Source organism: Oncorhynchus keta, chromosome 28 (genome assembly GCF_023373465.1).
Source record: "Oncorhynchus keta strain PuntledgeMale-10-30-2019 chromosome 28, Oket_V2, whole genome shotgun sequence".
Lineage (NCBI taxonomy): Eukaryota > Metazoa > Chordata > Actinopteri > Salmoniformes > Salmonidae > Oncorhynchus > Oncorhynchus keta.
The window spans coordinates 64,438,169-64,450,893 of NC_068448.1; the positions used below are offsets into that span (position 1 = coordinate 64,438,169).

Genomic DNA, 12,725 nt, shown 5'->3' on the forward strand with positions numbered 1-12,725 from the left:
CAAAATTCACCCAATTTATTGTGGGAAGCTTGTGGAAGGCTACCCAAAATGTTTGACCCAAGTTAAAGGCAATGCTACCAAATACCATTCGAGTGTATGTAAACTTCTGACCCACTGGGAATGTGATGAAATAAATAAAAGCTGAATTAAATAATTATCTGTACTGTTATTCTGACATTTTACATTCTTAAAATAAAGTGGTGATCCTAACTGACCTAAGACAGGGAATGTTTACTCGGATTAAATGTCAGGAATTGAGAAAAAATGAGTTTATGTGTATTTGGCTACTTCCGACTTCAACTGTATTTGAGTGGGTTTGTGTGTGTAGGTAGAGTCAGTATAAATATACAGTACCAGTCAAAAGTTTGGACACACCTACTCTTTCAAGGGTTTTTATTCATATTTACTATTTTCTACATTGTAGAATAATAGTGAAGACATCAAAACTATGAAATAACACATATGGGATCATGTAGTAACCAAAAAAGTGTTTTTGGTTACTAATCCAATTATATTTTATACTTGAGATTCTTCAAAGTTGACACCTTTTGGCCTTGATGACAGCTTTGCACACTATTGGCATTCTCTCAACCAGCTTCACCTGGAATACTTTTCCCAACAGTCTTGAAGGAGTTCCCACATATGCTGAAATGTTCTGCATTGAGTGACCGTCATGTCTTAAAGTAATGATGGACTGTCATTTCTCTTTGCTTATTTGAGCTGTTCTTGCCATAGCCCTATTTGGTAAAATACCATACTTTATTCTGTATACCACCCCAAACTTGTTAAGAAGGAAAGAAATTCCACAAATTAACTTTTAACAAGGTACACCTGTTAATTGAAATACATTCCAGGTGGCTACCTCATGAAGCTGGTTGAGAGAATGCCAACAGTGCTAAAGGGTGGCTACTTTGAAGAATCTCAAATATAAAATATATTTGTTTAACACTTTTTTTGTTACTACATGATTCCTAATGTGTTATTTCATTGTTTTTATGTCTTCACTATTATTCTACAATGTAGAAAATCGTAAAAATAACGAGAAACCCTGTAATGAGTAGGTGTGTCCAAACTTTTGTCTGGTACTGTATGTGCATGTTATGTGTATGAGCCGATGATGGAGTGAATTTTTGTGTGTGTCTGTGTGAGTGTTTAGGGCCCTGTGAATGTGCATACAGTCAGTGCAAAAATAGAAATAAATTACAAGCGTCAACTCTGATAGTCTGTGTAGCCATTTTATTATCTATTTAGCCGTCTTATGGCTTGGGAATATAAGCTGTTCAGGACCCTGTACCTATGGCCGTGCGGTAGCAGAGAGAACCGTCTATGGCTTCGGTGACTGGAGTCTTTTTAATGATTTTCCTGGCCTTCCTTTCACACCACCTGATATAGAGGTCTTGGATGGCAGAGAGCTCGGCCCCAGTGAGGATATGGATAGATGCAGGGAGGGCAGAGTGTACATGTTTGTCAAGAAACACAGCTGGATATTAGTCAGACTTATTATATAGCTCCTGTCTCTAGGTAGTATTGGGGAGATGAGAGTTGATGTCATTACATTGCCTATTCGCTCCGTGTATAACAAGGATTTAATGTCTGCCTGCCTCCGTGTCAATGAGTAGCTGCAATTTGGGTCCTCGGCTGTGTGTGCCTACGAGTTCAATATAAACTACTACAACATGTAAACATTTGTTTTGAACAGTGAACATGTAAACCCCTCCAGAACCTCTAGGCACACAACCAGCCAGTCAGGTCCAGTGTTCTGTGATAAGCAGCGGTTCTGATCAGACGCTACAGAGCCATAATCATGTTTGTGCCACTGAATTCTTTAACCTTTCCGTGACCCTTCAGGATGCCAGCGGGCCAATCACAAAGCATAATTGAATCACTGCGGCAGGCAGCTCCCTGACTGATGAAAAAATGAAATTGAAGGTGAAATATGAATAGGACAGAGAGGGAGGGAGTGAGACAGGGATCCTAGGCAATCCTACCTTTTTACTCTCTCACACACACATGCGTGCACAAACATATGAATGTGAACGCACATACAAAGTAATCATACCTTTTCAAATCTCACCTGAGAAAGAGTGAGGGACTGTAGAGGAGAGAGGGACTTATAGAGAGAGAGGGAAGGGGGGGGGGGGTAAACAGCCTCCTGTTCTCCTCATTACCCCTGAGGTCCTCTGTGAGGATATTCCTGTAAAATAATCTCATTTTATTTTTTAAGCCGGTTAGTGTTTACCTCCCAGATGAATATTTCTGTGTGTTGTTAATATCAGACTGTAATTCTGACGAATGCTAAGGTTGGACAACTGTTCCTCCCTGGCTTCACAGACAGACCGTAAGATAGATGAGTTAGTTTGATGAAGCTGACTGATGGCTGTGTACGTGTATATGTGTGTGTGCGTGTGTGTGTGTGACAGTGTGATCCTCTGATTGATAAGGTGTCTGTGTTAGGTGTAGATTGCTGTAGTTGATAGGTTGTGAGGGAAACACTCATTTATAATCAAAACAAGATGACATAATAAATTGTAGATTGTCTGGCGCTGGACGTAAAACTGACAGACAATGATGTAGAATATGAATAAAAAATCAATAAATTGCTACATTACAAAATACTTAAAGGCTTCTTATAGGAACATAGAAGCCAGGCAGTGTAACTAATCACCACATTATAATGTGATTGTGACTGAATGAATAATAGACAACATTAACTGTTGTTGTTTAACCATTCAAATACAGTTTGCTTCGACTATTCAGCTAGAGATACAGAGAGATGGACAGAGGGAGAGATTCAAATATCTGAATTGGTTTTAATCCAGTACGGAAATGTGTATCAGTGTTGTATGAGGTTGCAGTGTATTGAAGCACTGTGTGAGTTTGTCTTTAGTTTCTGTCTGCGTGTGTTTTTCATTTAGATTGATCTTCATGACCGTTAACAATGACAATGTCCCTCATATGACAACAATAATATACAGTTCTGTGTGTGTGTGTGTGTGTGTTAAATGAGAGCTGTGTGTGTATTAACTGAGAGCTGTGTGTTAAATGAGAGCTTTGTGTGCGTGCCTGGTGGCAACCTTGCAGTGAGACAGTTGAATGGTAGATTGCTGTAGATGTTGAGGTGTGACTGAGGCAGTAGCAAACACTGTAGTACTGACAGGGGACTTCAGGTGGTGCTGTGGCAGCCCTATACCACACTCACTCTCTCTCTCACACACGCACGCACGCACGCACGCACGCACACACACACACACACACACACACACACACACACACACACACACACACACACACACACACACACACACACACACACACACACGCACACACACACACACTGACGAATGGCAGCAATTAGAGGGGGAAACCATGCTTGTGAGGACAGGAGAGCGCTGAGGGGCTGTAAGGGTGTGTGTGTGTCGGTGTGGTGTGTTTGGATCTTTTCTCTTCCTTACTCTCCACTCATCCATCTAAATATCAACACACAGCTAATACCATTGGACAACACAGCAGAGGACAGAGAGGGGCGGGTGGATAGTGAGGGTGAGGGGTAGTAGGTTTAATGGTGAGGGGGTAGAGGACTGAGAGGTAGGGGAAGGGGTGAGGGTGAGGGGTAGTAGGTGTAATGGTGAGGTGGTAGAGGGCTGAGAGGTAGGGGACGGGGTGAGACCGAGGGGGTAGTAGGTTTTAATGGTGAGGTGGTAGAGGGCTGAGAGGTAAGGGAAGGGGTGAGAGTGAGGGGTAGTAGGTTTAATGGTGAGGTGGTAGAGGGTTGAGAGGTAGGGGAAGGGGTGAGACCGAGGGGTAGTAGGTTTAATGGTGAGGTGGTAAAGGGCTGAGAGGTAGGGGAAGGGGTGAGGGGTAGTAGGATTAATGGTGAGGTGGTAGGGGGCTGAGAGGTAGGGGAAGGGGTGAGGGTGAGGGGTAGTAGGTGTAATGGTGAGGTGGTAGAGGGCTGAGAGGTAGGGGACGGGGTGAGGGTGAGGGGTAGTAGGTTTAATGGTGAGGTGGTAGAGGGCTGAGAGGAAGGGGTGAGGGTGAGGGGTAGTAGGTTTAATGGTGAGGTGGTAGATGGCTGAGAGGTAGGGGAAGGGGTGAGACCGAGGGGTAGTAGGTTTAATGGTGAGGTGGAAGAGGGCTGAGAGGTAGGGGAAGGGGTGAGACCGAGGGGTAGTAGGTTTAATGGTGAGGTGGTAAAGGGCTGAGAGGAAGGGGTGAGGGTGGGGTAGTAGGTTTAATGGTGAGGTGGTAGAGGGATGAGAGGTAGGGGTGAGGGTGAGGGGTAGTAGGTTTAATGGTGATGTGTTAGAGGGTTGTGAGGTAGGGGAAGGGGTGAGACCGAGGGGTAGTAGGTTTAATGGTGAGGTGGTAAAGGGCTGAGAGGTAGGGGACGGGGTGAGGGTGAGGGGTAGTAGGTTTAATGGTGAGGTGGTAGAGGGCTGAGAGGTAGGGGAAGGGGTGAGGGTGAGGGGTAGTAGGTTTAATGGTGAGGTGGTAGAGGGCTGAGAGGTAGGGGAGGGGTGAGGGTGAGGGGTAGTAGGTTTAATGGTGAGGTGGTAGGGGCTGAGAGGAAGGGGTGAGGGTGAGGGGTAGTAGGTTTAATGGTGAGGTGGTAGAGGGCTGAGAGGAAGGGGTGAGGGTGAGGGGTAGTAGGTTTAATGGTGAGGTGGTAGATGGCTGAGAGGTAGGGGAAGGGGTAAGACCGAGGGGTAGTAGGTTTAGTGGTGAGGTGGTAGATGGCTGAGAGGTAGGGGAAGGGGTGAGACCGAGGGGTAGTAGGTTTAATGGTGAGGTGGAAGAGGGCTGAGTGGTAGGGGAAGGGGTGAGACCGAGGGGTAGTAGGTTTAATGGTGATGTGTTAGAGGGTTGAGAGGTAGGGGAAGGGGTGAGACCGAGGGGTAGTAGGTTTAATGGTGAGGTGGTAGAGGGCTGAGAGGTAGGGGAAGGGGTGAGGGGTAGTAGGTTTAATGGTGAGGTGGTAGGGGCTGAGAGGTAGGGGAAGGGGTGAGGGTGAGGGGTAGTAGGTTTAATGGTGAGGTGGTAGAGGGCTGAGAGGTGAGGGTGAGGGCTGAGAGGTAGGGGAGGGTGAGGGTGAGGGTGAGGGGTAGTAGGTTTAATGGTGAGGTGGAAGAGGGCTGAGAGGTAGGGGAAGGGGTGAGACCGAGGGGTAGTAGGTTTAATGGTGAGGTGGTAGAGGGATGAGAGGTAAGGGAAGGGGTGAGGTGAGGGGTAGTAGGTTTAATGGTGAGGTGGTAGATTGCTGAGAGGTAGGGGAAGGGGTGAGACCGAGGGGTAGTAGGTTTAATGGTGAGGTGGAAGAGGGCTGACTGGTAGGGGAAGGGGTGAGGGTGAGGGGTAGTAGGTTTAATGGTGAGGTTGTAGAGGGCTGAGAGGTAGGGAAGGGGTGATGGTGAGGGGTAGTAGGTTTAATGGTGAGGTGGTAGAGGGCTGAGAGGTAGGGGAAGGGGTGAGGGTGAGGGGTAGTAGGTTTAATGGTGAGGTTGTAGAGGGCTGAGAGGTAGCGGAAGGGGTGATGGTGAGGGGTAGTAGGTTTAATGGTGAGGTGGTAGAGGGCTGAGAGGTAGGGGAAGGGGTGAGACCGAGGGTAGTAGGTTTAATGGTGAGGTGGAAGAGGGCTGAGAGGTAGGGGTGAGGGTGAGGGGTAGTAGGTTTAATGGTGAGGTGGTAGAGGGCTGAGAGGAAGGGGTGAGGGTGAGGGGTAGTAGGTTTAATGGTGAGGTGGTAGATGGCTGAGAGGTAGGGGGGTGAGACCGGGTGGGTAGTAGGTTTAATGGTGATGGTGGAAGAGGGTTGAGTGGTAGGGGAAGGGGTGAGACCGAGGGGTAGTAGGTTTAATGGTGAGGTGGTAGAGGGCTGAGAGGAAGGGGTGAGGGTAGTAGGTTTAATGGTGAGGTGGTAGATGGCTGAGAGGAAGGGGTGAGGGTGAGGGGTAGTAGGTTTAATGGTGAGGTGGTAGATGGCTGAGAGGTAGGGAAGGGGTGAGTGAGGGGTAGTAGGTTTAATGGTGAGGTGGAAGGGGCTGAGAGGTAGGGGAAGGGGGGGTGGTGAGGGGTAGTAGGTTTAATGGTGATGTGTTAGAGGGCTGAGAGGTAGGGGGAAGGGGTGAGGGTGAGGGGTAGTAGGTTTAATGGTGAGGTGGTAAAGGGCTGAGAGGTAGGGGAAGGGGTGAGGGGTAGTAGGTTTTAATGGTGAGGTGGTAGGGGATGAGAGGTAGGGGAAGGGGTGAGGGTGAGGGTAGTAGGTTTAATGGTGAGGTGGTAGATGGCTGAGAGGTAGGGGACGGGGTGAGGGTGAGGGTGAGGGGTAGTAGGTTTAATGGTGAGGTGGTAGAGGGCTGAGAGGTAGGGGAAGGGGTGAGACCGAGGGGTAGTAGGTTTAATGGTGAGGTGGTAGAGGGATGAGAGGTAGGGGAAGGGTGAGGGGTAGTAGGTTTAATGGTGAGGTGGTAGGGGGCTGAGAGGTAGGGGAAGGGGTGAGGGTGAGGGTAGTAGGTTTAATGGTGAGGTGGAAGAGGGCTGACTGGTAGGGGAAGGGGTGAGGGTGAGGGGTAGTAGGTTTAATGGTGAGGTTGTAGAGGGCTGAGAGGTAGCGGAAGGGGTGATGGTGAGGGGTAGTAGGTTTAATGGTGAGGTGGTAGAGGGCTGAGAGGTAGGGGAAGGGGTGAGGGTGAGGGGTAGTAGGTTTAATGGTGAGGTGGTAGAGGGATGAGGAGGAAGGGGTGAGGGTGAGGGGTAGTAGGTTTAATGGTGAGGTGGTAGAGGGCTGAGAGGTAGGGGAAGGGGTGAGGGTGAGGGTAGTAGGTTTAATGGTGAGGTGGTAGAGGGCTGACTGGTAGGGAAGGGGTGAGGGTGAGGGTAGTAGGTTTAATGGTGAGGTGGTAGATGGCTGAGAGGAGGGAAGGGGTGAGGGTGAGGGGTAGTAGGTTTAATGGTGAGGTTGTAGAGGGCTGAGAGGTAGCGGAAGGGGTGATGGTGAGGGGTAGTAGGTTTAATGGTGAGGTGGTAGAGGGCTGAGAGGTAGGGGAAGGGGTGAGACCGAGGGTAGTAGGTTTAATGGTGAGGTGGTAGAGGGCTGAGAGGAAGGGGTGAGGGTGAGGGGTAGTAGGTTTAATGGTGAGGTGGTAGATGGCTGAGAGGTAGGGGTGAGGGTGAGGGGTAGTAGGTTTAATGGTGAGGTGGTAGATGGCTGAGAGGTAGGGGAAGGGGTGAGACCGAGGGGTAGTAGGTTTAATGGTGAGGTGGAAGAGGGCTGAGAGGTAGGGGAAGGGGTGAGACCGAGGGGTAGTAGGTTTAATGGTGATGTGGTAGAGGGCTGAGAGGTAGGGGATGGGGTGAGACCGAGGGGGAGATGGGTGTTTCTCTTAAGATACATGTCTTCTCTGGAGTCTTCGGAGCTATACCGTCTATTTTATATTACTACCCTATATCCACACACGGACACGGACACAGAGATTGAGATTCCCAGGCGTGTGGTATTCAGTTGAGTGTGAGATAGGCCTGAGCCATGTGCCGTAGCCATCAAATAAATGTTAAACCCCATATAGATACCCTATTATATACCCCCCCACACACACACACACACACACACACCGTGTGTCATCATTCAATGTCCTCTCCAACCCCTACCATCTCCGTATTCCTCTCCTCACCCTTCCTCCCTTCCTCCTCCCCTCTACAAATGAAAATCCCTTCTTGCAAATCCTGCAAACAGCCTATTCTCAAACACAACTCAGTCCCCCCTCCCGTAAGACACATATGCCATTTTCTCTGTGTGTGTATTTTGGCTGATGCAGGCATAATAACAATATCAGAGTCTGTCATTAGAGTTACATGAAAATTAATATCTATGATATATCAGATTACTGGGTCTGGGGATAGGACAACTGGGCAAGATATATATTGTGGTCTTTTATAAGATGGTGTAGTTGAAACACACACACCGTGCGTGCAAGTCAAGAGGACATTAGTTAGTGTGAGAATGACATATCCTGGTGCAAAGGCCTGGATGGCCTTTATTGATGGACAGAGTCTTAAAGCCATCAGTCACTTTAGAGGAGTTTAATTGGAGCCAGCATCAAACGATAAACTCACCAACATGCATAGCTGAACAGCCCAATGCAGCACATTAATCACAACCAGGCACACACACCCACACACCGCACCCACACAGAGTGAGACGGAGACAAGTGTTCCAGACATACAGTATATTCTGATGATAGATGATCCATTTAACTTTGATTTCTGAGAGCAATGAGCTCGCCAGTGATACAGGGATACAACACACACAAACTCACACACACACACTCAAACACATGCACACCATACACACACATACTTGCACCACACACGCACGCACACGTGTATTTGCATTAGGGGTATTATAATGTGACAATGATTTGTGATGTAAAGCAATCTGGAGTGAAGTCATTTGTCAGCCCCTGTGCCTGACACCACACACACACACACACACACACACACACACACACACACACACACACACACACACACACACACACACACACACACACACACACACACACAATCTGTATTTCGGTATATGTATATACTGTCTCGTAATAACAAATTACACTTCGCTATTGAGAAATTAAAACAGGAACTGATTTGATATTCACCCTTAGCCGAGGGCTAGAAGGGGAAGGGTAGGACAGATGAGAGGGTGAAATGAATCAGTGTGTGTGTTGTTGTATGTTTGGTCACTTTTATCTAGCGATATCAGTTTTGCATGGGCTGCATCTCAATCCTCCGTATCCGTAGCCAAGCTACAGCGGTGTTTGTCAGACCAGGAGACATTCCGAAAAATCGGTCTTCTCGCGAAAACGTTTGTAGCGTCTGAACAGTTTGGCTACAAACTCTATGAAAAGGGGAGACTCTCACGAACACGACGGTGTTCTCTGTTTTGCTCTACGACCCCCAGCGTCATGGGACTTGTCTGAAGGTAACCCATACAAATGAATGGAAGTACAGAGGTAGTTTTCTGCCAACAAAAATAAGGGGATAAATATGTGTAAATTTTTAAAATAAAAAAACATACACACTACCGTTCAAAAGTTTGGGGTCACTTAGAAATGTCCTTGTTTTTGAAAGAAAAGCACATTTTCTGTCCATTAAAATAACATCAAATTGATCAGAAATACAGTGTAGACATTGTTAATGTTGTAAATGACTATTGTTGCTGGAAACGGCAGATTTTTTAAAATGGAATATCTATATAGGCGTAGAGGCCCATTATCAGCAACCATCACTCCTGTGTTCCAATGGCACGTTGTGTTAGCTAATCCAAGTTTATCATTTTAAAAGGCTTATTGATCATTAGAAAACCCTTTTGCAATTATGTTAGCACAGCTGAAAACTATTGTCCTGATTAAAGAAGCAATTAAACTGGCCTTCCTTAGACTAGTTGAGTATCTGGAGCATCAGCATTTGTGGGTTCGATTAAGGCTCAACATGGCCAGAAACAAAGACCTTTCTTCTGAAACTCGTCAGTCTATTCTCGTTCTAAGAAATTAAGGCTATTCCATGCGAGAAATTTCCAAGAAACTGAAGATCTTGTACAATGCTGATGTGTGATTAGTTTCATATCAAGGTTCCATATTTAATGTCTAATCTCTCCTTTCTCTGCTACATAGTTAGATCATCGTTGTAATAGTTGTCGAAATCATCAAGTTTTTGTGAGCTTAGTATTTCTCTTTCACTGTGTGACAGCGTATTTGAATTGTCAAAATAAAATGGCGGCAGGAATTCAGACCCTACTGTGTGACAGTGACTGAGTGTGGGTGCCTGTAATACTGAGTGTGAGTACGACTGTGTTTCAGGCAGAGGCCAAAATGGTGGAGGTGAGGACCGAATTGAGTGATGAGTATGGGAGGAGAAGGAAGAAGGAATGAAACGGATAACCGAAGACCTGAATAATGTGAGGGAGAAACACACATCTGCCAGGGATCAGGTGAGAGAGAAAGACGAGAGAGAGTTTTGGGTTCGATTCAATTCAGGTAATTCAGAGGTTGAAAAGTACTCTTTGAAAAGTGCACATTATTTTCTATCTCCTCAAGTCTCCTGAACTGACTGAAATGGAATTGATTCCAATGCGGTTCAGCCAGCTGTCTCTCTAATGTATATTCAACACAACAATACTCCATCTCATCTCCATAGACCATGCCGTAGACAATAGGTCATATTTAGTGTTTACTAATATGCCATGTGTTTATCTCAAGGGCATACAGGCTCCATTGAAGCTCAAGCACATGTATACACACACACACACTCAGCGAGAAGCAGGAGCACACACACCACTTGATCTGCATATCATTTGGTTTTTGGTTGAGTGCCAAGGTTCCATTGAGAGAGACCATCAAAGACAAGCACTCACCCGCTCCACCCGTCATACGCTCTCTCCCTCACACACCACCTGTAGTTCCATCTCAACAGTGTGTTCGCGAACGCAAAGCAGCTGTGAAATCAGCACCTGTTTAATTCAATTAGCCATGTTAATGAATTCCTATCTGCTGCCAAAAGCAGCTCTAAAGAGCTCATTAGACAAATGACTTAATGAATTGTCTGTAGCAGCAGCTTCCCATCTCAACTGTTTCTTTATTATCTGATGGTGTGCGCCTACGCACTGCGTGTTGTGTCTGACAGTCTGAATAAGAGCAGCCGTATACAGTGTATCTCACTTCGGAACTGAGAAAGGTCACATGAAGGATGTCCCGTGGGTAGACATAACCCTACTCACTGAGTTTCTAATCTCTTTTTTTATTAGATGGTAATTGTATCTCTGCTTGTTCTCGCCTCATACTTCTAACTGCTTATAGAAATGTTCTGGCTTCAAACCTTCTTAATTCAATTATATTGGTCACCCCCTCTCTTTCTGTCTATCTCTCTCTCTGTCTCTTTGTCCCCCCCCTCTCTCTCTCCCCCTCTCTCTCTCTTTCTCTCCCTCTCCCCCTCTCTCTCTCTTTCTCTCCCTCTCCCCCTCTCTCTCTTTCTTTCTAACCCACACATTGTTCTCTACCTATTCATTTTAATCCTAAATACAGGATAGACTTCAGCCAATCAAGGATTTGCCCAAGCCGCTCTCCTCCTCCTCCTCCTCCTCCTCCTCCTCCACTTTGATAGAGAGAACGTAGGACAGTGAAAGAAAAGGAGAGGGAGGAAGAGAGGAAAGGGGAGGTGGGAACCCACTTTGATTGCAGAAGTAATGAGTCCATTCTAGTCCTCCTCAGATTGGTCTCTCTCTCCATAGAGGCTAGATAATATGATCGTTCACATTTAAGCACCTTCGTTTGAACAAATTCACAAATGTCATATTCTTTTGGGAGTTCCCAACTTCCTGCCTATGCCTTCAGAGAATTGAGACCTGAGATTGGGAAATGTGAAGTTTTAATCATTTGGATGTGCTGGATTTAAGATGAGGAAAATGACTTTGGCCGTATCATCAAAGGCAGTATTGATATGGATGAGTGATGTAACAGAATCAGAGTTAAAGCTAAAAAGGTTCCAGTTTTCTTCTGATAGTTATAAAGACCTTGACGGAAGTAAGTAAGTATTGTGAATGTGGTCAGTCGAAAGCAGGTTCAAACCTAGGCAAATTCAGCTCTTTCTGTATAGAGAATAGGGTTTTCACATGTATATTCCTAGTAAGTAAGTATTTGTAACTAAGGATGTGTTTTTATTGTGTGTGTGTGTGTGCGTGTGCGTGTGCGTGTGCGTGTGCGTGTGTGTGTGTGTGAGTGCGCGTGTTGGAGGAGCAGCTGAAGGAGTTATAGCGTCACTCACCTCACACAACCAACAGGAAATACTCACACAGGAGGTGTGTGTGTGCGTGCATGCGTGTGCACCAGGGTTGGGATCAATACCATTTCAATTTCAGAAGTACACTGAAATTCCAGTTCTCCTCAATGATTTTCAATGAGGGAAATGTGGAATTGGAATTTCGTTTACTTTTTGAAATGATAATGATCCCAGCCTTGGTGCGCACGCACACACACACACACAAACGCACACACTGGTGTGTGTGCATTTGTGTGTTTACCCCTAACTCTCTCTCTCTCTCCCTCTAGTTGAGGAGTACAGAGGGTATTCTCCAGTCTCTGAGGATGCAGCTACAGGACAGAGACAGTCAGCTGGAGAATGCTACTAGCAAGGCATGTTACAACACAACTTTACTGTCATCACTATAGTACTATGGCCAGTGCATGTCAACGTTCATCATATCTTCAAGAAAACAACAGATCTGATCTTAGTTTTTGTTATTTTGATCTCTCATATCTCTATAGAAATGTTAGAATAGAATATCTAAATAGAATGTATTTTCATGATCGATGTTGTCTTCCAGATCTTTACACTAAAGACTTCTCTGAAGGAGGCTGAGGAGAGTTGTGTGGCTGCTAAGACAGAGGTCCAGACTCAGACGACACTACTGGAGGAGATGAGCAGAGAACTGGGGACACTCACACTGGCTCAGAATAAATCTGTGGAAGAGGTGTGTGTGCCTCTTTCCTGTGTGTTTTGGCTGGTGCTCAGTGATCAGTCACAGTGATAATGAAACTTTCTCTGTCAGTCTGTAACTGGGAGCTCCAGTCTGTCTGCTGCTGGATGCTGCTAGCCAAGTCAAATTAATTACAGTGTTGCATGAGCTCTGTGTTAGATTAGCTATGGGAGGAGGAGGCTAGACAGACAATGACACACACA

At 46.2% G+C, this 12,725-nt stretch overlaps 1 protein-coding gene across 37 annotated transcripts in view; it reads left to right on the plus strand.

The window, feature by feature from the left end:
• LOC118374629 (trichohyalin-like) overlaps window positions 1-12,725 on the plus strand; it is a 127,190-nt gene that overhangs the window by 15,043 nt on the left and 99,422 nt on the right. For all 37 annotated transcript variants that reach the window (XM_052483559.1, XM_052483564.1, XM_052483560.1 and 34 more), the window contains exons 4-6: window positions 9,851-9,981; window positions 12,095-12,178; window positions 12,370-12,516. In XM_052483559.1, the coding sequence (XP_052339519.1) occupies window positions 9,919-9,981; window positions 12,095-12,178; window positions 12,370-12,516 (294 nt within the window). In that variant the 5' untranslated portion in view covers window positions 9,851-9,918. The remainder of the gene's footprint in view (window positions 1-9,850; window positions 9,982-12,094; window positions 12,179-12,369; window positions 12,517-12,725) is intronic.